The sequence below is a fragment of the Triturus cristatus genome, chromosome 3_1, assembly GCF_964204655.1.
Source record: "Triturus cristatus chromosome 3_1, aTriCri1.1, whole genome shotgun sequence".
NCBI classification, from domain to species: domain Eukaryota; kingdom Metazoa; phylum Chordata; class Amphibia; order Caudata; family Salamandridae; genus Triturus; species Triturus cristatus.
This window is the reverse complement of record NC_140583.1, coordinates 260,279,401-260,302,337: the sequence shown is the minus strand read 5'-3', so window position 1 is coordinate 260,302,337 and position 22,937 is coordinate 260,279,401. Positions and strand designations below refer to the sequence as shown.

The following is a 22,937-nucleotide window of genomic DNA, read 5'->3' as shown; positions in this document are numbered from 1 at the left end:
TATCCTGTGCGGTGGCTGGGCAGCGCCTCTGCAGGACTAGGTTAGTTATGTTACACTTGGGAAGGGCTAGCTTTGCTGTAGAGTGGCTGTGTAGCACCTTGGCAAGGCTAGCTTTGCTGTAGAGTGGCTGTGTAGCACCTTGGCAAGGCTAGCTTTGTTGTGGGGTGGCTGTGCAGCACCTCGCAGTGCTAGCTTTGCTGTAGAGTGGCTGTGCAGCGCCCCAGCTGGGCTAGCTTTGCTGTGGGATCACACCTAAAAAATAAGCCGGTATTGTAGAGGGATGGGGGTGTGAGTTCTAGACGGGACGAAGAAGAGGGGGGAAACAGAGGCAATGGGGGGGGGGGAACGTCCACAGGAGGGTGGGAATTAGGAAGCTGTTAGTGTTAATGTGTGTAGTTAGAAGACTGTGGAACGTTGGGGAGAGGATTCCGGGGCGGACAGCTGGGAAGATGAGGACAGGACTTTGTGGGGCTATGTGTGCACCAGACATCTTCTTTTTATTGGCGGTGAGTGTGAGCCACTGGAAATGGAATGCAGACGAGTTTGCCAGTTGAGCAAGAGTTGAGAAGGGGGGACGGGGTCTGAGCTCTTGATGAGATGGAAATTAATAGAACAGGAGAGCAGTTTGGAGGACTGGGGAAGAAATGTGGTACAGAGGGGAAAAGAGCGGGCGAGGCTTTAGTAGAAGACAGAGGTACGTGCGGATGAACTGAGGGAAACAGGGCGTGGGGACATCGGCAGTGACCGACATGGATGGGGTGTGCAAAGGGAAGGAGAGCTCTTACTGAAACATCGAGCGTCGTCCGTGTATATAAAACTTGTGCACGTGATGGACTGTAAAGCGGATGGCGCGCGGAGTGTTGCAGGAAAGCATGTTGTGACTGCACCAGGAGAAACGCATTTAAGAAAATAGTCGTTAGAGACTAAATAAGAAATACAGTGTAAAAACAGAAGTGAAAGGGCCAATCTCCATGGGAGGTTACAAATGAAAACAAGGCGGTATTAAGGAGGGACTAACAAACCTATTAGCCAATCAGTAGCCAGCATTTACGAAGGACAATGACACAAGCCAATGACAAATATGGGCAGAGAGTGGGTGGGGCTACAAGTACATACTCCAACACAGAACAGCGCTTGCGTTCCAGGCTCGACCTAACAAAACAGAATCCTACAGGGTTTCTGGCTTTTAACATGGATTGGATTCATTTTGAACTCCTTTGCCGATAACCAACCGGATGTAATAGCAACTGCTGTGCCAACATTAATAGCTCAGCTAAGCAATTGAACTAAATAATTACGGGGCAAAAAAAATGAATCGCTTCTTTATCCCAAAAATGTAGTTGTGAATAGTTGTTGGAAAGCACATGTGTTAAAACATTGAACAGCTGCCGGCCAGAGAAACAACTATTCATTAAAACATTATTACCATCGCAGAGTTCCGACTGTGGAGGGTGGGAAGGGACAAATCTAATTGAACTGTGAATTAATGTGAAAAGATATGCACATCCGAAGCCTTAAATGCAACCTCTGAAATTTAGGAATTTGTTGGAATCCAGAAGAAATATAAATTATAACTGTAGATACATTGAAATATACATAAACCAAGCAATAAACAGCATGGAATAAGTATAGACTACATAGAAAGCAAATTTGCCTTGAAAAGATCAAGGAACATCTTATGGATGTTCCCAAAAAATGTAAGAGCTGGACAAAGAACTAAAACGCCAAGCTTGGACGAAAGTGATTAGGCTCTGAAATTGAAATATATGTCGTGATAGAAACTTATCTGATGTCTGAAATATCAAAATGTGTGACCTTCAGACATAGAGAAAATTGATGTGAAAGCATATTTCACCACTGAAAGAAAGGCAATATTGAGGGACTGGCAGGACATCTTTTAAAATGTCTCACACTATCTATATTCAAAACATGCTGCCAATAACAATACTTCCCTGCATTTTACCTCAAATTTCGTTCTTAATTATTAACAGTTTATGAGACCCCAGTTAAAATGTGTATGTACTTTTCATTAACGTTCACAGCCAAATATTAAGGGATGTCCACTTACTAATCAAGGATGTGGCCTAACTGCCAGAGAGGGTCGACTTCGAAGCTAGTTAACCTGTTTCGAGTCTCAGCAGGGAAGCTCAACATCTTGTGATTCTGGGCAAATCACTTAATCTCTCTGTGCCTAACAAAATGTATGCGTCAGCCTGTAATGCAACTGGTGCTTTTGTAAAGCGCCTGATAGCTTTGGGTTGAGTTCGCACTATATAAAACTTCAGGGGGAAAAAATCCAGTTTTATATAAAACATGTTCTTCCAATGACCTAAGAATTCCGAGCCCAAGATACAAAATGCCATGTTACAGGCATACCAGTAGTAGTGAATGGTGGAAGCATACTAAATGTAGTGTGACAACTCAAGCTATGGTTTGTTAGCTGATTTTGAGGACGACACAAAGGAAGGGGGGGGGGGGGCAACAACTTTGAGAAAAATTAACAAAACGGGCCCTGGACCATCTGTGCCTATTACAAATGTTGTTCATATTTGAGAAGTACACATACTATATGTAGACAGTTTGATGGACGGCCCTATTTCTATACCTAATCTAGTGATGGAAAACGGAGTCTGAGAGAGAGCACAAATTGGATAAACTCAAACAGTTGCCATGTAATTTAATGGGAATTAAATGTTGGGATGATTACACAAAATACCCAGGATTATAAATAGTTTTGTAGCCCTCTCTATGACTGCAAATTACACTCCTCTTCCATGAGGGCCAGAAAGTACATCAGTTCTCTGCTCTAGTCCTAGCTAACCCCCAATCCTGCCTCAGCCTACACATCGGTGTCCCACAAATCAGATGAAACCACTTGTTGCAGAGCACCCAGACCAATTGGGGATCTCAAGAGAGGGGCCTAAATACACGGGCACTCAGGTCTGTCAAAGTTCCGGCATGTAAGAATGCACAAATGCTTTGGTTTACTCCCAAAGACGTCTAATAGAAAAGACAACACTATATATGAAAACCTGCCCATCCATACGCTCCAAAAAAGGCACAGAGCTCCAGCTACCTAGTTGAAATCTCTGCAGGACCCTACAGATTAATGCCTGCTGGGGAAAGACACTTAAGAGTCAAAACCCTCAGCTGTATGTAGCAGTTGGAGCTAAAACCGTTTTTCCAACAAGCCTATCTACTTAATGTACGACTTACCACCTAAAAGCCCATTTGCCCCCTAGTTAATAGCGCTCTAAAACTGTTTTTTGGGCACCTGTAGTGCAATACAAAAATTAGACATGCACTAATAATTAGATTTGTAGAGCGGTCCTGCTGTGAGAGTCGTGAATGGAAAGCCTTCAGACGCCCCTATCTCTCAACTGAAGGCTAGTTATTAACGTTGCTTCTGGTCACGGGGAGATTGTCCCTCTGCGATGGGCGCATGCAACAGTCACCCCACAATATTATGCAAGGCCAGTAACAGAGCGCAAGGTGATAACAACCAGGAAGGGACTCGATGTAGAGATAAACTAGATGTCAGTGTACCAGGCCACACGTCTTCCATTTCCTGCATGCAAACTGAGATAGAGAATTTAGTTTGCAGTGCACACTGTACAAGAAGCTTCAGTTGGTCACTTGTATCTCTTATTTTTTGGTCCCTCTGCTGAACCCTGCATGTTTTATTCCTTGAATTGCCTTTCTGTTGCCGGCTTGCATATCTCCACAGCTAGCAGAGGCCTTAGTGGCTTGTTAGGTGTTTCAGTACGCGTGTTACTTCCCAGAGTAGTACAGTCACCCACATATAACCGTTAGCAGGACTAGTCTTAGCCATTACTGTCTTGTCCATTGTCAAACTTGGACCTATAGATCAAAACCCAGTCTCATTTCAACAGACCCAGTTCTGCATAAGGAACATATGTGTTCATTGATTTAGAGATTCTGACGGGTGGAGAGCAAAGTACCGCCCTCTTTTCTCTCCACGGTAGCGTTTTAGCTGTGATAGTCTGATCTAGCGCATTCTTGCACTAAAGCACTATACTAGGTTGTCCTATATGTAATTGGACACTCAAACCAAAGGGTCACTGCAGCTTGTTACTTTTTTGTTTTAGCTTTATAACAGATAACTATCTCCTAATTAGGACCAAGTGAAAACCAACCAGTGGAGGTCTGTATCAAGGAGGCAAGCCAAACGGCGGGTAGACCGTGTGCATTTCAGGGCTCTTTGCAGTTGTGTTTTTCCTTGCAGGAAATCAGTGAGTTCAGTTGGGTGAAGTAACAAACCGTAGAAAAGTAAGTTGCCGAGCGTGGTTTTGATTTTGGTTATGGACAGAGAAAGGCTTAGTCGCAGCTTGTGACCAGTATTCTGAGACCAGTGAAGAATTACGAGTCGACCTATGTACTGTCAGGTTAGTAGTACATCAGATTCGGCGTGGTTGCATTCCGACCTTCATCACGAATAAATAATCAGGAAAACGGCAAATTATGGCTTACACTGCTTGGTGGCTCTTACAGGTGTGGTGGCCTGCTAGGGTCAGCCGACCAACATGCCTCTGATCTTCTTTAATAGAGTAAACCTTTTTTGTTGTTGTTTGCAGCCAGTTTTTCTTCAAGTAAACACTGCTGCGTTTAAATCTTTAAACAAAATGTTTCTTTGAGAGTTGGCAGAGGAAACGTACATACATAACAAATAATAAGAACAACATCGCTATACATGTCTTAATTATGTGTGCCTTAGTAAATAGGTCACCTCGCATCACTATAACCAACCAGTGTATTTCTGATCTCGATTTAGATCATTTGTTTTGAGAAATCACCAATATGCTGCCGGATGGAACTTGAATAAGTAGTTTTTCACAATATTTGTTTGCATTTGTATGTAATGTTAATTGTAGATGCTCAACTTTAAAGTGCTTGATTCCAAAGTATGAAAATGACTTTGCAGTAAAATAAAAGGACGTGAAAAAATTGGTATATAGCAAAAAATATATTTTAGGTGAGTCCTAAAACAACCGTTGAACTGGTAAGAGATGCAACCTAGGACCTGATTTTAGACATTACCTCCTTGTCTGTCTTCCTTCTCCCAGCTCTTACATCGTGAGGTTTGTCTCTTTACAACGGCAGGATTTACCTGCCTTAGCCCTAAAATGAACACAAAAATACTTACACCAGTCTATAACTTAGGCTCGATCCCCCCAGGTAGTTATAAAAGGGAACCTCACTGTCTGTTACCATGTTTCTGGGTCACAACACTGAATGCCTACTTTCCCGTTCAGGAAGAGGTTGTTTTCCTTTTAATTCTCCCACTCTTTACATTCCTTGTACCAGTGGCAATGGGTCCTGATTCAGTTAAGGTCCCATGTTCTCTGGTTTGGTAATGCTGCTATAATTAGGGTGCAATTGGTCTCTTATACCAGTGGGTCCTGATGACACTACACCTGCTGCACTGTTTATATCCACTACCAGGCCTTGTAATGCCCCTGTGGCTGCTCCTTGCAGAGCATGGAGTTTCTGATCTGAACTGATGTGCATTTTATCAGTTGAAGAGTTATGCTGTAGCGGTCCTCTCTTCCTCCCCATCTCTCCTGGACCATACCGTCTCATACCAATCCTGCCCTTCAGTTGAGTGTTTCTTTTATCCATGTATTCACTCAGACTCTAGGGGTCTGTCAGTGGTGAGGGTCTGGGGCAGGGCACTTGGGTGTAGTGCAGGTCATAGGGAATCGGCCGGTGCTTTCCTGTTGGATAATCTCTGCCTCTATTCCCCATACAGCAGGTGGCTCCTTACTTACCCAGCATCTCTTGGGGCCTATTATGGCCTTCAGATAACGGGGGATTTGGGGAAAGGTGGGGACACCCCGACATTTATCTAGACTTCCCTTGCAGTCTGGGTTGTGTAGTTTTGGTGTGCTTCTACTGGACAACGTAGACTAATATCACTTTTAGAAAGGATTTAGGGGTTGAGGGCTCAGGACCAGGGACAGTGTTGAGGTGGTCACCCTACACCAACCCACTGCACTTCTGTAGTGCCTATGTGGTGGGCACCAATCCTTTTTCCTTTCTCTACATACAGTATGTGTATTGAATAAGGATGGCACGGGGCTGCGAATACCACTGGCTCTCTGTTTTTCAGGCTCAGAATCACCGCATTTACAGTTTTAATGACGATTTGTTATTATTGAACTGCCATCCCACCCGAAAGATGGAGAAGTGTCTCTAAAAAAAAAAAGAACCTGGGTCATATAATTTATTTTAAAAAGCTGCTTGTTTGGTTCTCATGATTTTTTGTCAGCATATGCACGATTCTACACGTTAACTCGGGGGTCAATACTTCAGGTTTGCGTTTCAAAACCTGGTGTTTACAGGCATGTATGTATGTTTCAGGTTTTCAATGGTGCCTGATCAACCCATGCCGGCCACTGCAAAACGTGTACTTTCTCTTCTTTTTAACTCTGCCTTGCATGCTTACAAAGATTGTATATGCGGAATATTTGGTGAGCTCAGAGAGCATCGAGATACAGCTTCTGTCATAAGAGCATAAAGGCAAAGCCACCAGTTCGAGACCCGCCACCGGCAGGCTCATCATTCACAAATTAATTCTCTGATCGATACCAGCATGGTGTGAAGCACTGCAATTACGGTGGAGTAATAATGATTGCTTTTTCTTCATCTTCAGAAAGGTTTCTGGCACTATTGCTGCCAACCACTGCCCCTGCTAGATTGTTTGAAGAACCACAGAGCACCTCAAGGATTTTTGAAAATGCAACTCAGATACATAAACTATTGATACTTTTCTTGTGAAAATATTGTGTGTATACCTGATTTAGGTGCCGTTACATGCACAATAGGCTGTTAAAAGTGCCAAGAGTGCGCTCGAGTTTCTTTTTAATAAAACAAGTCCACTTTACAAGGAAAAGTCCCTTTTGAAATGTCGGTGATGTCTGTTGTTAATGAGAGCTCCATTTCACCCCTGAAGAATGATCACGGGTATATTTATAAATGTCAAAGTTTTCGTATCTAATGTTGTCTTCCGCTTCTTTTACATGGATACAAAAAATAATATATATTTGTGCGTACATGTTATATGTTCGTTTCATGCTCTTGAATTATCATTTCGGTAGGAGCAACCTTGAGGCCTAGTGTTCAGATCTGAGACTCTCAGTTTGCAGTTTTGATGGCTTATTTCTGTTGTATTTATTATCAAGTGCCTTCTGGAAGATTTCATGTGCCGGAGTGATAGAGCATGTTCTCTCTCTTATAGTTGGGGCTTGAACCCTACTCCAGTGCCCGACCTTTCTCCTGCTTAGTGTTTTTTTATGGGCTTTGGGTGATCATGTGTTGTCTGGACAGTAAATCACGAAAACCTCTGAGCCCAGTCTTCCGATAACAAGCTTGATTCCTGCTTGCTGTTAGTCATTGTAAGGTTTTGTATTCATTGTGCTGCTGGTGCATTCGGAGAAAAATGATTTTTCAGGGTGCCTTTGGGCTCGGATTCCATTTCCTACTCTATTTAATCATTTTGTGAGCCAAGCTTATGGCCTAGTCTAGTGTTTAGGATGTCAGACTCAGCCTGACAGCTAAGAGTTACGTCCCAATGCAGCTATTAGCAAGTGTCCACTTGAAGAACTGGTCAGTTACAAAGGGTTTCAGTGTTTTCCTCAATAACTGAAAAGTCGATAACTTTCATATTGAGAAAGATTCACTGCAGTGGTTATGAAGGAGACCCTTCTTATGAGATTGAATCTTATGGGAACTTTTGACTTAGAATTGGTACAGACGGCTCTAGCTGTACAATACTCCACGCAGCCAATCCTTGCTTAAGATTGGATGGCTTTAGTGTCCATCTCATTTGCCTTGCTCTTAGTTGTTACTTTTTCCCCTGTTGTGTTTGATCTGCCCACAGGAGCTTTTTAGGTCGAACCTGGGCAGCACATGTGCTGCTCTGCAAGGCATGCTGTACTTTGGTATGGACTTGAAGCTCCGCCCACTCTCCGTCCATCTTTTCAATTGGCTCCTGTTGCTGTCCTTTCTGTATGGTTGCTTCTGATTCTTTAATAGGATTGTTAGTCCCTCCTTAGTATCGCCTTGTCTGCATTTGCAACCTCCCATGAGGATTGGACTTTTTACTTGTGTGGTTACACGGTATGTTTATTTAGCCCTTGAGCACTATTTTCTTTAATTATTTTATCCTACTGCAGACCCAACTTTCCTGCAAGGCTTTTAAGATGTGCGCAAGGCACCTTCAGGTTCGAAAACCACATCCGTTTCATTCTTTTGTTATGTGCGGCTGCCGAAATTAACACAGACTCATTCACCTGGTCGTGTACTAAAATCATTCCCGTTTCCTGCCCCCCGTACCAATAGCTGAAACCCTCGCAAATGTGAGACCTATTGCATTGCAAATCCTTGTTTTGTTTCGCTGTCAGATTTGTCATTTATTCTGTTCTCCTGCTCTGAATGTTACATTGCATCTAAGAAAATAGAGCCGCGTTTAAACACGTATTTTGCTGCATTTCAATGTCTCCTAATGGTCACTAGAAAAACTGCAGCAGAAAGGTGGAAGATACAATATTGATCTTGATAGACATTGAAAATTGCCATTCGTTCTTGTTTGACTGTAATTATAAGTGAGAACAATTGGCCTTGCCAATTCTTGCTACTAATGGGATTAGTATTGTGAATACCATGTGCTAGTTAGCCACTCTTTCTGGCACCTTGGCGGTACTGACTGCCATCAGGGGTCAGAGCTTCCGAATGTTTGGCGAGCCAGCTTTCAGCGAGTCTGCAGAAGAGACGTGGTGGGAAGTGGCATGGGTGACATCTGCAATAAGATGACGTCAGACCGCCATGTGCAAAGAGCCGTCATGAGCCCGGTATACGTGCCGGGGTGAGCCCAACATGAAGACATGCTGGTGACGAAAGCTCTAAAGGGCAATAGGGGATGACTAGGGCACAGATTGAATAAGACTCCACAGTTACCTGTGGGTATGTGTCATTTGGGGGCCCATCTTGGTGTAGAGCTAGACACCATCCTTCTCAGGAGGTGAACAGGATTCAGCTGGGCTGGAATTCCGGGATGGGGTGACTTCGACAGTGTCCGCAAAATGCTCTTCTGGCTCAACAAAGAAGTGATGTTTATATAATTAAAAAAAAAAAAAAAAAAACATTTACGAGGGGGGACCCCAAATATACAATGAGGAACCGGTTTATGCGGGGTTAGAAACAATCAACTGGAGAAGAGAATCAAAACCGGTTTCAGAGATATCAATTAGGGCCTAAGAAATAGGTCCCTGTTGTAGGGAAGGACGCAACTGGAAAAACATGAACCAAACAATATCAAACATCAGACACCCACTCAAAATGTGAATATAAGTGTAAAGGTAAAGATATATGTACACCTTATTGTCAGTTTTTTTGGTATTTTTAATTCAGTGATTTACTTTCGTAATTCATTTTAATTGGTACAAAAAGACATTCATGATCTAATAAATACATAACAATAGAACATACATTTACAAAACAGCATTATATGTATAGTCATAAAAGACAGAGTTCAAGGCCCCATAAGTAAACAATCAGATTCATACACCTACTCATTCAATCTAAATCACATTCGCCAAATCAAGCGACCTCCTTTCTCTTTATGTACCATCTGGCCATCGTTGGAAGATACACCAACGACTATATCCATCTGTATACCCAAGGATAATTTGCGTATTTTGAGATGTGTATTGGTGAATGTGATTTAGATTGAATGATTAGGTGTATGAATCTGATTGTTTACTTATGGGGCCTTGAACTCTGTCTTTTATGACTATACATATAATGCTGTTTTGTAAATGTATGTTCTATTGTTATGTATTTATTAGATCATGAATGTCTTTTTGTACCAATTAAAATGAATTACGAAAGTAAATCACTGAATTAAAAATACCAAAAAAACTGACAATAAGGTGTACATATATCTTTACCTTTACACTTATATTCACATTTTGAGTGGGTGTCTGATGTTTGATATTGTTTGGTTCATGTTTTTCCAGTTGCGTCCTTCCCTACAACAGGGACCTATTTCTTAGGCCCTAATTGATATCTCTGAAACCGGTTTTGATTCTCTTCTCCAGTTGGTTGTTTATATAATAAACTTCACCCATGTTACCATGCCGAAACCACAGTCAGGATGCCATTATTGATTCTATCTTTACAGAGCTGTTGCCAAGTGGACAATAACAAACATCATCATTTTGGGCAGTGATCTCAGCCCTCGTACAGAATGCTCAAGGCTCTGATAATAAGCCTACGAAGAAATGTAAATGTAAGGAAAGTTATTGCAGAGAATATTGTCACATACAGGCAGGTAAGCAAATGTGTGTTAAGTGACAACATTCAAGAAAAGGTGTCACTTTAAACGTGAGCATGCAAAATGGTGGTGTTCTTACCGGGGCCTAATGTGACCACATAACAGCTGGAACTATGGCAGATCTGGAGCTTCAGCTTGCCACGTTGAAAGCTAAACACAAATGATTCCTATCAAAGAAAACTTGGAGGAAGCTGTTGTTCATAGATCCGAAGTCTGAGCTTTCAACTTGGACAACACAGAATTAGCGGCGGCCCCTCTATTAGGGCAGAGGAGCATCACCCCCCTGCTGCCAGCGCCGCAAAAGGTAGAAAATAAAATGGTAATAAAACAAATGTTATTTATTTTGCCCAAGCCGTGTTTGGGGGCGGGGCCACTGCCGACTGGCATCAGGGGAGTGGATCTTACTCCACCAGTTTAAACTGCACAGGTCACTTTGGCCGGCCATCTTACGATGGCTAGCCTGACATGCACAGTGTAAACCACTACACCCGCCTCTCTAAGTCAGCCGGCTGGAGAATAAACAGAGGCCACCAGTGCCTCAGTGAGCTTGGAGCCAGTCCACTTCAGTCAATCCTGGTGCTTCTGTCATGTTGCCTGTGCAGCATGAGAGAAGCCCCTTGATTGGAAGAGGGGAGTTGGATCTACTGACGAGGAGATGGAGGAGCTGCGAGCATCGAGGGCAGAGATAAGTTAATCTTTCATTTATTTTAAGCTAGCCTCATATGTTTGCCGCACCAGTTTAATTGATCAGCAGTCGCCACTGCATAGAATTTACTCCTGTAAAGATTAAACAGCAATTCTATTCAGCAGGCTACACTACATGGTTGGCTAACTATTTGCTTCCCAGGTGAAGGTCACACACAATGCAGGCAGGGTATGGGCAATTAAAAACAATATGGGGAAGTGGTGGTGGATGTCATGGCAATAGTGAGAGATTTTTACCAGGACATATGAGGCATCGCGGGCTTCTTTTCACAACACGGAGAACTGTTTAAAGGCCCACATGAGCCATGGAATAACTGCTATCCAGGCAGAGTCATTAAATGTCATAGTCTCTTAAAACGAGGTGATAAGTGCCATAGCTAAACTTAATGTGGGGAAGGCCCAGGACCGTATAGCTAACCTGCCATTTTTCTTTCACAATGTATTTGCAGAAAGTTGCCCAATAACTTTTGAGACTTGCGCACATCAGTACTATTAAAAACCCTGCAATATTGGTGATACCAAGAACAGGGAAGGATCCAACCATGTGCTTCTTTGAACGATTTACAAAGAGGTCTTGGACACAGTACCGCACCTATTATTACAGTGGGAATCTATTTTGTGTGGTTCAAAGATCAAGAGAAATATGACCTCATAATTTCTCAATAGTGAATATAATTCACATAGACAATTGTCTAGCAAATGATCAGCTCACACCAATCCATTAAATCAAGTGTACAAGAAAAAAATATTACCAGACATATTCAATGGAATTTTAAAAGAGCCTTTATTCTTTAAGTCTTCACAAGGTAGCTAAAGCGTTTTGTCCTTTTATAGGACTTCTTCAGGGCTCAAACCGGTAATGTCCATATGTACTGGTAGTTGCGCGCCAAAATTTAAAGGCAAGGAATCTTGTTCTGTATCGGAGGTAGAGCATTTCAAATGGTCATTCCAAGGTTACTGGTATTTATGCTCCAGATTTTAAAGATCAAGAGTCCCGTTCTGCATCATAGATAAAACATGTCTTATGGTCCAGGCATTCCAAGGTAAGTTTTATTCCTAATCAAATTCTTTTCAGGCCAATGTCAGCCTCCGCACCTATTTGAATGTGATCAAGGCGACAAGCCGCCCTCCTCCGACTCTTCTCTATCGATGGTATCAAAAACCATTGGCTACCTTGTGAAGGCTTAAAGAATAAAGGATCTTTTAAAATTCCATTGCATATGTCTAGTACTATTTTTTTCTTGCACACTTGATTTAATGAATTAGTGTGTGCTGATCATTTTCTGGAAATATGTGCACCTTTGATTTTGCCTATTTCCCTCCTCAATATAGATATTAAGATTTTAAGAAGTATTTGGGCAATGCCTTGGGACCTCTGCTCACACATTAGGGGATCCAAGCCAATCACGGTTTATTGTGTGGTCCAGTGCGATGATAATTCAAAGAAAATGGTCCATATCTTAGAACATGCCCAGAGGATGCATAATAATGCCATGCTGCTATCTTTGGATGCTGGGTAGTTGTTTGACCGAGTTGGCTGGCCATTCATGGTTATGGCTGTGCAGTGCCTTGGCTTTTCTGATGTTTTATTCGTTGTGGGTCCTGGGCAGCCACCCGTTACTGAGAGCACACTTGTGGGTCAACGGCAGTAAATCTCCAACCATCGCCATTCAATGCAGCACTAGACAGGTCTGCCTTATCTCACTTTTCCTTTTTGCACTCACTTTGGATCCATCAGCCAATGCTTTCAGGGGCAGCGAAGACATCAGATGAATACATAGAGGGTGAGATATCTCAAGGCTCTACAATATTTGCTGATGACATCATACTGTAGCGATCAGAATCTGTGGGGTCCATGCCTCCCCTGTTGGAGGAATTTGAGTCATATTTTGCTGTGGCCAAGTTTAACACAAACCCAAATAAATTGGTCTACTTCAGAGTACAGCCTCAGATCAAACCGCAGCCATGAAGAAATGAATCCCCAATCATTAGAACTCTAGGCAAGTAACGTTGAGGGATTTGGCTGGGACCTTTCATGCCTCAAATCATTGTGCTAAAATGAGTCTCTCGCCTAATTTAGAGACAGTCAGACCGTAGGTATGTCAGTGACGAAGACTACTCTGTCTCTGTTGCTGACATACTCCTCCGAGAGCCCGACAAAGTAAAGGCCATCTTAAGTTTGGCCTTTTGACAGTTCATCCGATATAGAGTGAGCAGTCGACTGGCCAGTTCTCACTGTGCATCACCGTGGGGTAAAACCTGGTGGTAAGCAGCGGTGAGCACTGCAGAATGAACGCCACACCATGGGAGGCCACTCCCCTGCTCTGGGTGTCATTAGCTTTGTGTTTTCAAAAACAAAATTCCACTTTGGGATTTTGTCTTGTAAAATACAAAAATATGCTAAAGGTTTGACGGACTGTACCATCAAGGTGACAGATCCGCCCTTCAAACGTTTCATACGTTGACAGGAACCGCTGCGTCAGCAGTTCCTACCAGTGTTAAGAAATGTCATCACTCAATTGGCAGTTGGAGTTTCCTCTTTATGGCTGGAGTAAAGTAGCATTACCGACGGTGTAACTCTAAATCAGGCTCTGTGTATTCGGTACTATGCAAGGTTGCTTCACCACTTCAGGTGAAATTTGTGTGTAAACTGACACGTGATCTAGCATACAAACTAAACTCATTGCAATCCCCAGCGCATATGCAGATAGCGTGCGGCCACATTTCACACCAGCCGGATAGCTCAGTGGGCTTCGACTTTCACCTTCCAAGGTCTTTACAATCAGTACTACTTGGATGGTGAATAATAACACCTGTATGGATATTATATTTCTATAGCGTGGAACCAAGGACAAACAAAAGTATGAGTAATTAGAGATGTAGCTGGTTGGTGGCCTGTTAGTATACTGTGATGTAGTGTTCTTTAAAAAGTGCGTCTTTAACTTTTTCCTACATCTGAGCAACATTGGGGCGGTCCTGATGGATACGGAGAGGCCCGTCCAGATCCTGAATGCAGAGATGGAAAAGGCCTGCTGCCTTGTTTTTTTCTTTTTGCGCTTCCTTGTCTTCAGTCTGATGTTCATCTCCTGACTTCAGATGCTTCAAGGCACAGTGAAGAGCAGAAGGGCACAGGGCTCAATCATGTCAAAAGTGTGCTCAATCAGCCTTTGGTTTCACATTCTGCATCCCATATGACGGAAGTGATCAACCTCGAATGGTAACTGCCTACCAGTTAGAGGCACCTCAAACAGAAAACCTCCCCAATATGCCATTGATTGCCAAAAATCATCATCGCATTGACATACTTTTTGTGTGAGATGCATTTATAATTTGGATTATTTATACGTTCTGAGTACATCTATATACCGTCACTGTAGGAACACGTGGCTACTGGACAAGCATCCTTATTCAATGAATTACAGATTTGGTAGCCATGACCCAAGTGCCACCTATGGGGACCTTTTCTTTTTGTACAAGGTTGTTCAATGTTCTCCATCCTCAACGTTATTAAACGGGAAGTTCCCTTAATGGTATGTTTCGGCACCTCAGGCACTGGTGAAGTGCCGGGGACCATTCATAATTATTATATGTTCAAATGTAGAGAGTTAAATATGCTCTTTGCTGACATTTTTGATCGGTTTAAGAGTCCATGACTCATGAAAGTCGGGGTTTCTGCTGATCCCTTATGCTCCTCAACTGTCGCAACAATAACAGTAAATAGTATGCTATGTGTTGAGTGGTTTTGGGTAGGTGGCTGCCAAGAGTCCTGGCTGGTAGCACACTGATGAGTATCATGTTGTGGTCCCTGGAATATTTGGATACAATAGCAGCCTTTCCTTTATATGTTTGGGGCATTTTACTAATGTAGTGACCATCCTGGCATATTGGGACCCATACTTGACGTATTAGGGGCATTCTCGGCAACATTTAGGCTTTTGCTAGTGAAATAGCGCCCCATCCTTGTCTTATAGTTGCCATTCATTCTGGTTTTGACACATGTAATAGGGGGCCCATCCTTAGATAATGGACGTTCTTGGTGACATCAAGGCTGTTCATGGCATCATAGTGGCCTTACCTGACATTTGTGGACATTGCTACTGGAACAATTAATGTTGGCCCATCCTTGACAATTAGTGGGGTTTCTGGCGACATTCTGACTATCCCTGGCATACTAGTGATCTATTCTTGGCATTCTGCACAACGTATTGGCTAGCTCTAGCACAATAGTGACCTTTCCTTGATATATCGGGGCATTCTGGTAACATTTTGGCAATTCCCTGCTTAATAGTGGAACATTGTGGCAATGCCTAGCATAATACTGGCCTTTATGAACATCCCTAGTGGCTGATCCTTAACAAACAAGTGGTGCTAATGGCGAATTTCCAGCTGGTCCTGGCATATTGGTGGCCACTACTTGACATTTCGTGGCATTTTGCTGACATTCTGGCTATGCTTGTCAAACAAGTGGCCTAAACAGAGCATAATTGTGGTTACCCGTTTACTAATAATGGCATTTGCACAATAGTGCTTATCCTTTACTTTATGTGGCCATTCTTTATGTAATCCTGGCCATCCCATACATAATAGTGATGATGCAGATTCCTGCCATATGATGTGCGGAAAATGGATTTAAAAGGCGCATTCTGGCAGTGTGGAACACTAGTACGTGTGAGTGCTTGGAAGTGCTAAGCTCTCGTGTCTATTAAAAATAAATGTCTGGCGTATTGAGACCAAAATACAGCTATACTTTTAAAAGTGCAAGCTTCTGTTTGGTAACGTAGATTTTCTTATCCAAAATTCAACCTTTCAATTTCGTAGTGAAATATTTGTATTTTCAAAACTGCCAAGCTGATGTTTCGAAAGTGAATTTAAAGTGAATATTTCGTGGACAATTAGTTGAGGAAACGTGATTCCATGGCACTACACCGCGTTTACTGGAATGTCTGCTGCTCCCAGACTTGTGAGAAGGGATTTCATCATCTGAAGGGAGTTCATCATCTGAAGGGAGTTCATCATCTGAAGGCATTTCATCATCTGAAGAGAGTTCATCATCTGAAGAGAGTTCATCATCTGAAGGGATTTCATCATCTGAAGGGAGTTCATCATCTGAAGAGAGTTCATCATCTGAAGAGAGTTCATCATCTGAAGGGATTTCATCATCTGAAGGGAGTTCATCATCTGAAGAGTTCATCATCTGAAGGGATTTCATCATCTGAAGGGATTTCATCATCTGAAGGGAGTTCGTCATCTGAAGGGAGTTCATCATCTGAAGGGAGTTCATCATCTGAAGGGAGTTCATCATCTGAAGAGAGTTCATCATCTGAAGGGATTTCATCATCTGAAGGGATTTCATCATCTGAAGGGAGTTCATCATCTGAAGGGAGTTCATCATCTGAAGGGAGTTCATCATCTGAAGGGAGTTCATCATCTGAAGAGAGTTCATCATCTGAAGGGATTTCATCATCTGAAGGGATTTCATCATCTGAAGGGATTTCATCATCTGAAGGGAGTTCATCATCTGAAGGGAGTTCATGGGAGTTCATCATCTGAAGGGAGTTCATCATCTGAAGGGAGTTCATCATCTGTCTTGATAAAGCTTTCTATGATGTCGCTTCTACTGTGGGAGGACGGAGCTTATATGATTGGTGTATGTTGGTCAGCTGCTTGATTCTGTAAGCCAATGCGATTGGATTGAACGGAAGCTCTACTCTCTGAACATGTACAATTCTGGTGTCCATAGCTTGCAAGTGTGAGATTGTATAACTTTTACTTTTTCCACACTGACCCTTTCAAGTAGATTCACAGTAAAGCTACTTGGAAGGGGCAGAATTGAAAGACAAAATAAAGAAAGATACTATACACGTTTAAAAAATATATAGATCATTGAAACCACATAAGATTTTTTTTAATTGTAAATGTGTAGTTCTTTAGCCAATTTCAAGATATTTTGGGAATGGTGTGTCCCGACACCCCATGGCTGGTTAAGACTTTCTTGCAGTATTCTATTAATGCTCCTCCAGAAAACTGGATTTTTTGCTAGTTTGTGAAAGCTAATTTGGAAAATACCCCATTCGTCCTGTTTTTTTCGAGCATTTTCTTAAAGAACAACCCAAGATATCGCTTAAGTAAGTTGAGCTTAAGTTCATTGGGGCCTTTTCAATACAAGTGCTTACGCCTCCTTACCTTTAAAATTCTCCAGCTGTCCCCGTTTCTAAACTAAATAAAATTAAGATTTGCATTATTGATATAAAGCTCACTGAAGCGCATACCGCGCACATAAGTGAGGGGCCGCTTTTTATTACTATATATAAAATTAAGATTTGCATTATTGATATAAAGCTCACTGAAGCGCATACCGCGCACATAAGTGAGGGGCCGCTTTTTATTACTATATGTGGACACTGGCTCCAGTGTGTGAAACAAACTGAATGAATAAACAGGAGCCGGGTGGGAGGGCACACGTTGAGAAAATATTCCACAGAAGTCTGGTAGCACCGAGTATTTCTGTCCCTGGAGACTACATGAAAGAAATGTTTGATATAACCTGACTAAGTCAGGAGAGGCCTGGAAGCCTTGCGTTTTTCCAGCTGTTGAAGATATCTATCCTCTTTCATGTGAAATTCGAACGGAGGGTCATTGTGGGATGAACTGAATGGGACAGGACATATTTGATTGGCAGAAAATTTAAGAATTTACAGGTACATTATTTGATGATTTATATCACAGATCGATTAATATATTAATTATTGATATTTTGTGATGAAGAAAACAGCAGCAGGCAATAAGTATACCACGTCTACTAAACATTGCCGTCGCCTTTGCATCTCCATCCCTCACTCTATTTCTTGTCCTTTAGGCTACCAAGCGGTTTCTGGAGGAGATCAACAAATGGACTGCCAACCACCATGTGTCTCCGCTCTCCTGGAATGTGGCTGTCAAGTTCCTCATGGCCAGGAAATTCAATGTGCTGAGAGCCATCGAACTCTTCCACTCCTACAGGGTAGGTGCTGAGCCTAGTCGCTCTTCAGTCTCTTAACGTGTGTCCTCTACAAGTCCACCACCTTCTTGGGCATCATACTTGCCTGAATCGTGAAGATGACAAGCAGATTTTTGATTATGTTAAGTGTATCCTTACTTTGCCCCATGGAATGCCATTCATATTCTGAACTTGCCGTGTTTGTATGGGTCCTAGCTTTCTGTCCCAGTATCCTATTATGGTTGGGCATTACCACACCATATGAAATAAATCTGCATTCCCTGCTTGACTTCTTGGACAGCTATCTGGGTGATCAGGATATATTTTTTGTAGAACTAGTGGAGTAAGGTGGGCATATGAAGAAGGGTAAACTGTGTAAGACGTAACCTTGTGTTGCCTGTCATGTTCTTATTGTACTCATGCACCCAATGCCAGTCAGCGTCCATCAGCGGATTACCAATATCACCCTCCCCCTTGCTGTGAATTGTGAGAATCGGTTGTGGGCGATCTCCACGTGAAATGTGTTGCAGCACTTATACCAGTCTGCAGCCCTCCCTCCAGTTGAGTCAATGCCATTAGCATATTGGAGTTTCGGTCTTACCCTTGATGCTCAGGCCCTACCTACTCTCCGTCACTCCTATTGCTTTTTCTGCTTTTTCAGCACATTTACTCCCTTGCTCCCCTTTGTTTGCCCCTTCCCTGTAGTCAAATCTTTGCATTGATCAATTACAAGAAAGTAAAATATTCAGTTAAAATAACCCTAAGCATCCATTGTTCACTGCCTTTTCATCTCTAAACTCTTTTACTTTGTAACATCTCACATTAAAAGCGGAGTCTATTTCCAGTGCAGGGTTGACAATAGGAACAAGCATTTACAATGCAATGGTCTCGGCAATATTATAGGTAGAGCTATTGGTATTGCTCATTATTTTTTTATTTTTTTGTATCCCTAAATAAATGGCATTGTCATTTCTATTGGCATTAGCTTTTTTTTTGCATATGTCATACCTATTGCATTAACAGAGAGAGAGTGAGGCAGTGAGATAGAGAGAGTGAGGTATTGAAATAGAGAGTGAGGTAGTGAGATAGAAAGTGAGGTAGTGAGAGAGTGAGGTAGTGAAAGAGTGAGGTAGTGAGGGAGAGGGATGTTGTGAGGTAGTGATATATAAGCATAGAGTGATGTTGTGATGTAGTGAGATAGAGAGAGGTAGTGAAAGAGAGAGTGAAAGTGAGTTAGTGAGATAGAAAGAGTGAGGTAGTGAGATAGAGAGTGATTGAGGTAGTGAGTGAGAGAGAGTGAAGTTGTGAGGTTGTGAGCTAGAGAGTGAGGTAGTGATGTTTTGAGAGAGAGTGGAGTAGTGAGGTAGAGAGAGTTATGTAGTGAGAAAGAGTGAGGTAGTGAAACAGTGATGTAGTGAGGGAGAGGGATGTTGTGAGATAGTGAGATGTAAGCAGAGTGGTGTTGTGATGTAGTGAGATAGAGAGAGGTAGTGAAAGAGACAGTGAAAGTGAGTTAGTGAGATGTTGCAGAGTTCTGATCCCGTGATGAGGAGCACACACGCTGCTGAACTTGGCTCCAGTGGGAGTATAACTTTTGCTTGTTTTCGTGTGCAGTGTTTGTGCAAGGTAAGTTTGCACATTCACGCTGGAGCAGTTTAAGGCAGCAGGCATGAACCTTGGATACTTTGTGTTTCTGACACTTTAAGCTTCACATTTCGAGCCAGGTGAAGAGGATTGTTCAAATTTAGGACACCTAAAAATTCTAAAATGTACAGACCTGCAAGAGCTGGTATCCATTTGCAAGAGAGGAGAAAAGTCGAGCAATGGCCTACGATTGGATTTTCGCTAAAAACTGAAGTATCATAAACGAAAATAATAAAAAGTAAAAGAAATGTGGTCAGCAGAGAGGAGCTGGAATGGCATACGTCAGTATGATAGCTGAGCTCTTGAATACCATTGATTTAGGTTTTAGAGCAATATGAATCGAAAATGCAAGCCTGATAAATGACACAACGATTCTAAAAGTTTAAATGTCCGCACTCCAATTAAACTGAAGGGCAATCTTGGAAAAGAAGATATCGGTGTAAGTTATTTTTAAAACTACATTGATTTACTCGCTCGAAACTGACACGCTGCCAACATAACGTGAATGGCACACTGGGTTAAGTTCGCTGCTAAAACACGAGTTTCTTTGGGTCACAAGTTCCAGCCACATCAAGGACCACCCATCCGTCTTAGTTTGGTAAATGGGAGAACAAATGCATTGGGTAATAGCACTCCATTATTTACAGCGCTCAAACGGTAATAAAGCAGTATGGAGCGCTATATGAAAAACAAGTTAACATTAGATATAGCTTAAGATAGGTTGCCATAAAAAAGGGAGTACCTTGTTTATATAAATAATGTTTTTTTTGTTTGGTTTGTTTATCAGACACTGCGTGTGGACTAAGGGGACGCAGTTACGTAGATATTTTATAATGCACACTAATAAGTGGTTTTATCTTGTATGTGTCATGTTTGGCATTAAATTAATGTAAATTATTTCAGAGCATTTCGCGTGAGTTTACAAAATAATCACAGTACAACATAAATAATCATGGCAGTGGGAGTTTTAAGGCATATACCACATACAAGCAATAACAGAAACTTTAAAATAATCCTCCCTGGCACCGCTGTCTGTACTTGAATAATACTTAAAAACATATCGATGTAACCCGCAGGGGGGTTTAATTGCAGGCGAGTGTTTAACCCTTAAACTACAGCTCTAACAAATGCCGAAAATGTACGAAAATCAGAAAGGAAGCTTACAAAAAACTAGGGAAATAATGTATTTAAATGTTGTTTAAGAGATGTTGCGCCTTGGAGTGCATGTGCGCTATCGAACAATCCCGGAGTATGTGAAACAAATGTACACGGTACCGAGGAAACGTTTAGCTTCTGATTTTGGTTTTGAAGCACCCAAGTTTATGGGTGTCTAATTACCAACCCCAGCTCCCCACTTTCTGACTCTGGGCAACACACAGGTCTGCGCACGAGCTCTGTTCTGGACTTCGAACCTCTGGGACTTGCAGGTTAGACACTCACCCCCACCCCCCCCCCACGTTCTCTTTACAGCTCGACGGGTTAATGCACCAACCTCGTGGGCGCCCTCGCCGAGAGTGTGGGCTTTAACCTGTATGTGACACACAGCTCCGACAGCAGTTGTATTGTCACACTGAGCTATGTTAATGTGATTGGCCCAATACAGATGCATAGTATACTCCCATTGCGACCGCAGGTTGTGCATTATCCAGTTAATCTATTTTGCCAAAAATACAACCTTTAACCTGTAGGTCTCACAAAGATCCCGATAGACATATCAACGCACCAGAGTGATCCCTGTAGATATATCAAGCTCAAGTTATCCAAATCGGATCTGACCCTGCGAGCTCCCGTTAGACCGAGAGCCCTGCAGGCTGTGCATTAACCCGCCCACACTTCTAAATTTGCCGAGAAGGGGGTCGTTTACCGTGGAGGTTACACTGGCAGTAGCCGGTGCATTAACCCACCGAGTATCAACCAAGAGCTGTTGTGCCTGGCAAGGAGTGAAGGCGTTAATGGATTTCCTGGCAGGGCACCGGTGAAACCGAGAGTGGCCGAGACCGAGTCTGTCAGGAGACAGCGCCGCTCCGAGACAGCCTCCCGCTCAGATGGCCGTGAATGTTTAATGCCCGGCCGTGGAGGGGGCAGGTTTACTGCAAGTTCACCTTTTAACCCTGTGGATTCCGATCCCGGTGCCGCCGGGGTCAGGTCTGCCGAACAGGAGACTTCTGAGACTCTCCTGCCCTCACGGTCCCTGACGCCCGGCCCGCGTCACGAAGCCGCTCACTCTAGGCGCTGTCTACGAAGGTTCCGACTAGAAGCAGCACTTCAAACCGCGGTTGTATCCACCCGTGAGAACCGTGACACCTGTGCCGTCAGAGGCTTGTTCACATAAACGAAAAGACACTTTTTAATTCAGTAACGTGAAAGTAGAAAATGAAGTTACATTGCTTCACATTTACAGGTAGCCCGCAACCCCTCATATGCTAAATTTCAATTAATTACACAGGCAAATTAAGAGCAGGTCAGAGATGCGGGAGCGAGCATTCATCACAGTGTCTTGCAACGTTTGTCAAAAAGGAAGTCGTCGAAACCACATGCTCAGCTCAGCCTGATGCACGTTGGAGTGTTCGATATTAGTATTTAGACCAAATTATTAAACTAAGTCAGTTAATACACACGGCACAGGGCGGGTACCGAATGTGCTTTATGAAGTGCATTTCATTCTGCGTGTTGTACCTTGGACTAGCAGTAAACAAGCACACCACTGCCTTTCTCCGAGGCGAAGCAGAAATGCCTCGGAGAAACGCAGCGGCGGTTTTCAGATTCGGGGGCGTGGCTAAAAAGTGGAAAGAAGAGCAGGGAACACGCCCCCGAATCTGAAAAAGACGGAGCCTATTTGGAGGGACGGCTCTCTCCTTCAATGGCTGGCCTCCGTTTAGGAAGCCAGCCAATGGAAGAGAAGCAAAAAGAGAGGCGGGCTAAATAGCCACTCTAGGAAACATTAAATCTCCGACTTCCGGTTCTGCCTTCGGCAGACCGGATAGTCCTCGACCTAAAAAGGGTGAAAAATAAAGAATAGGAAATGATAAAAATCATAAATTTCCATCCATACAAGGCTTATCCTTACCAGATGTTCCTCGGTCACTGCCATGTTATGTAATTAAGGATTGAACTCAGTCTAAATTCACAAAAGGCCCTTGCTGTGACCGTGCATGCAGCCTCTATGTATTGCGATATAAAAAAGTAAGTTTATAGATTCACCACCATGTCCTGTGCCTTTTTCAAATCATGTAATGTTTGGTTACAAACACTTTCTGT

The 22,937-nt window shown here is 42.7% G+C and overlaps 1 protein-coding gene across 1 annotated transcript in view; it reads left to right on the top strand.

The window, feature by feature from the left end:
* Positions 1-22,937, top strand: part of PTPN9 (protein tyrosine phosphatase non-receptor type 9) — a 256,693-nt gene that overhangs the window by 94,727 nt on the left and 139,029 nt on the right. Inside the window, exon 2 of the mRNA XM_085643844.1 lies at positions 17,916-18,059. Coding sequence (XP_085499970.1) covers positions 17,916-18,059 — 144 coding nt within the window. The remainder of the gene's footprint in view (positions 1-17,915; positions 18,060-22,937) is intronic.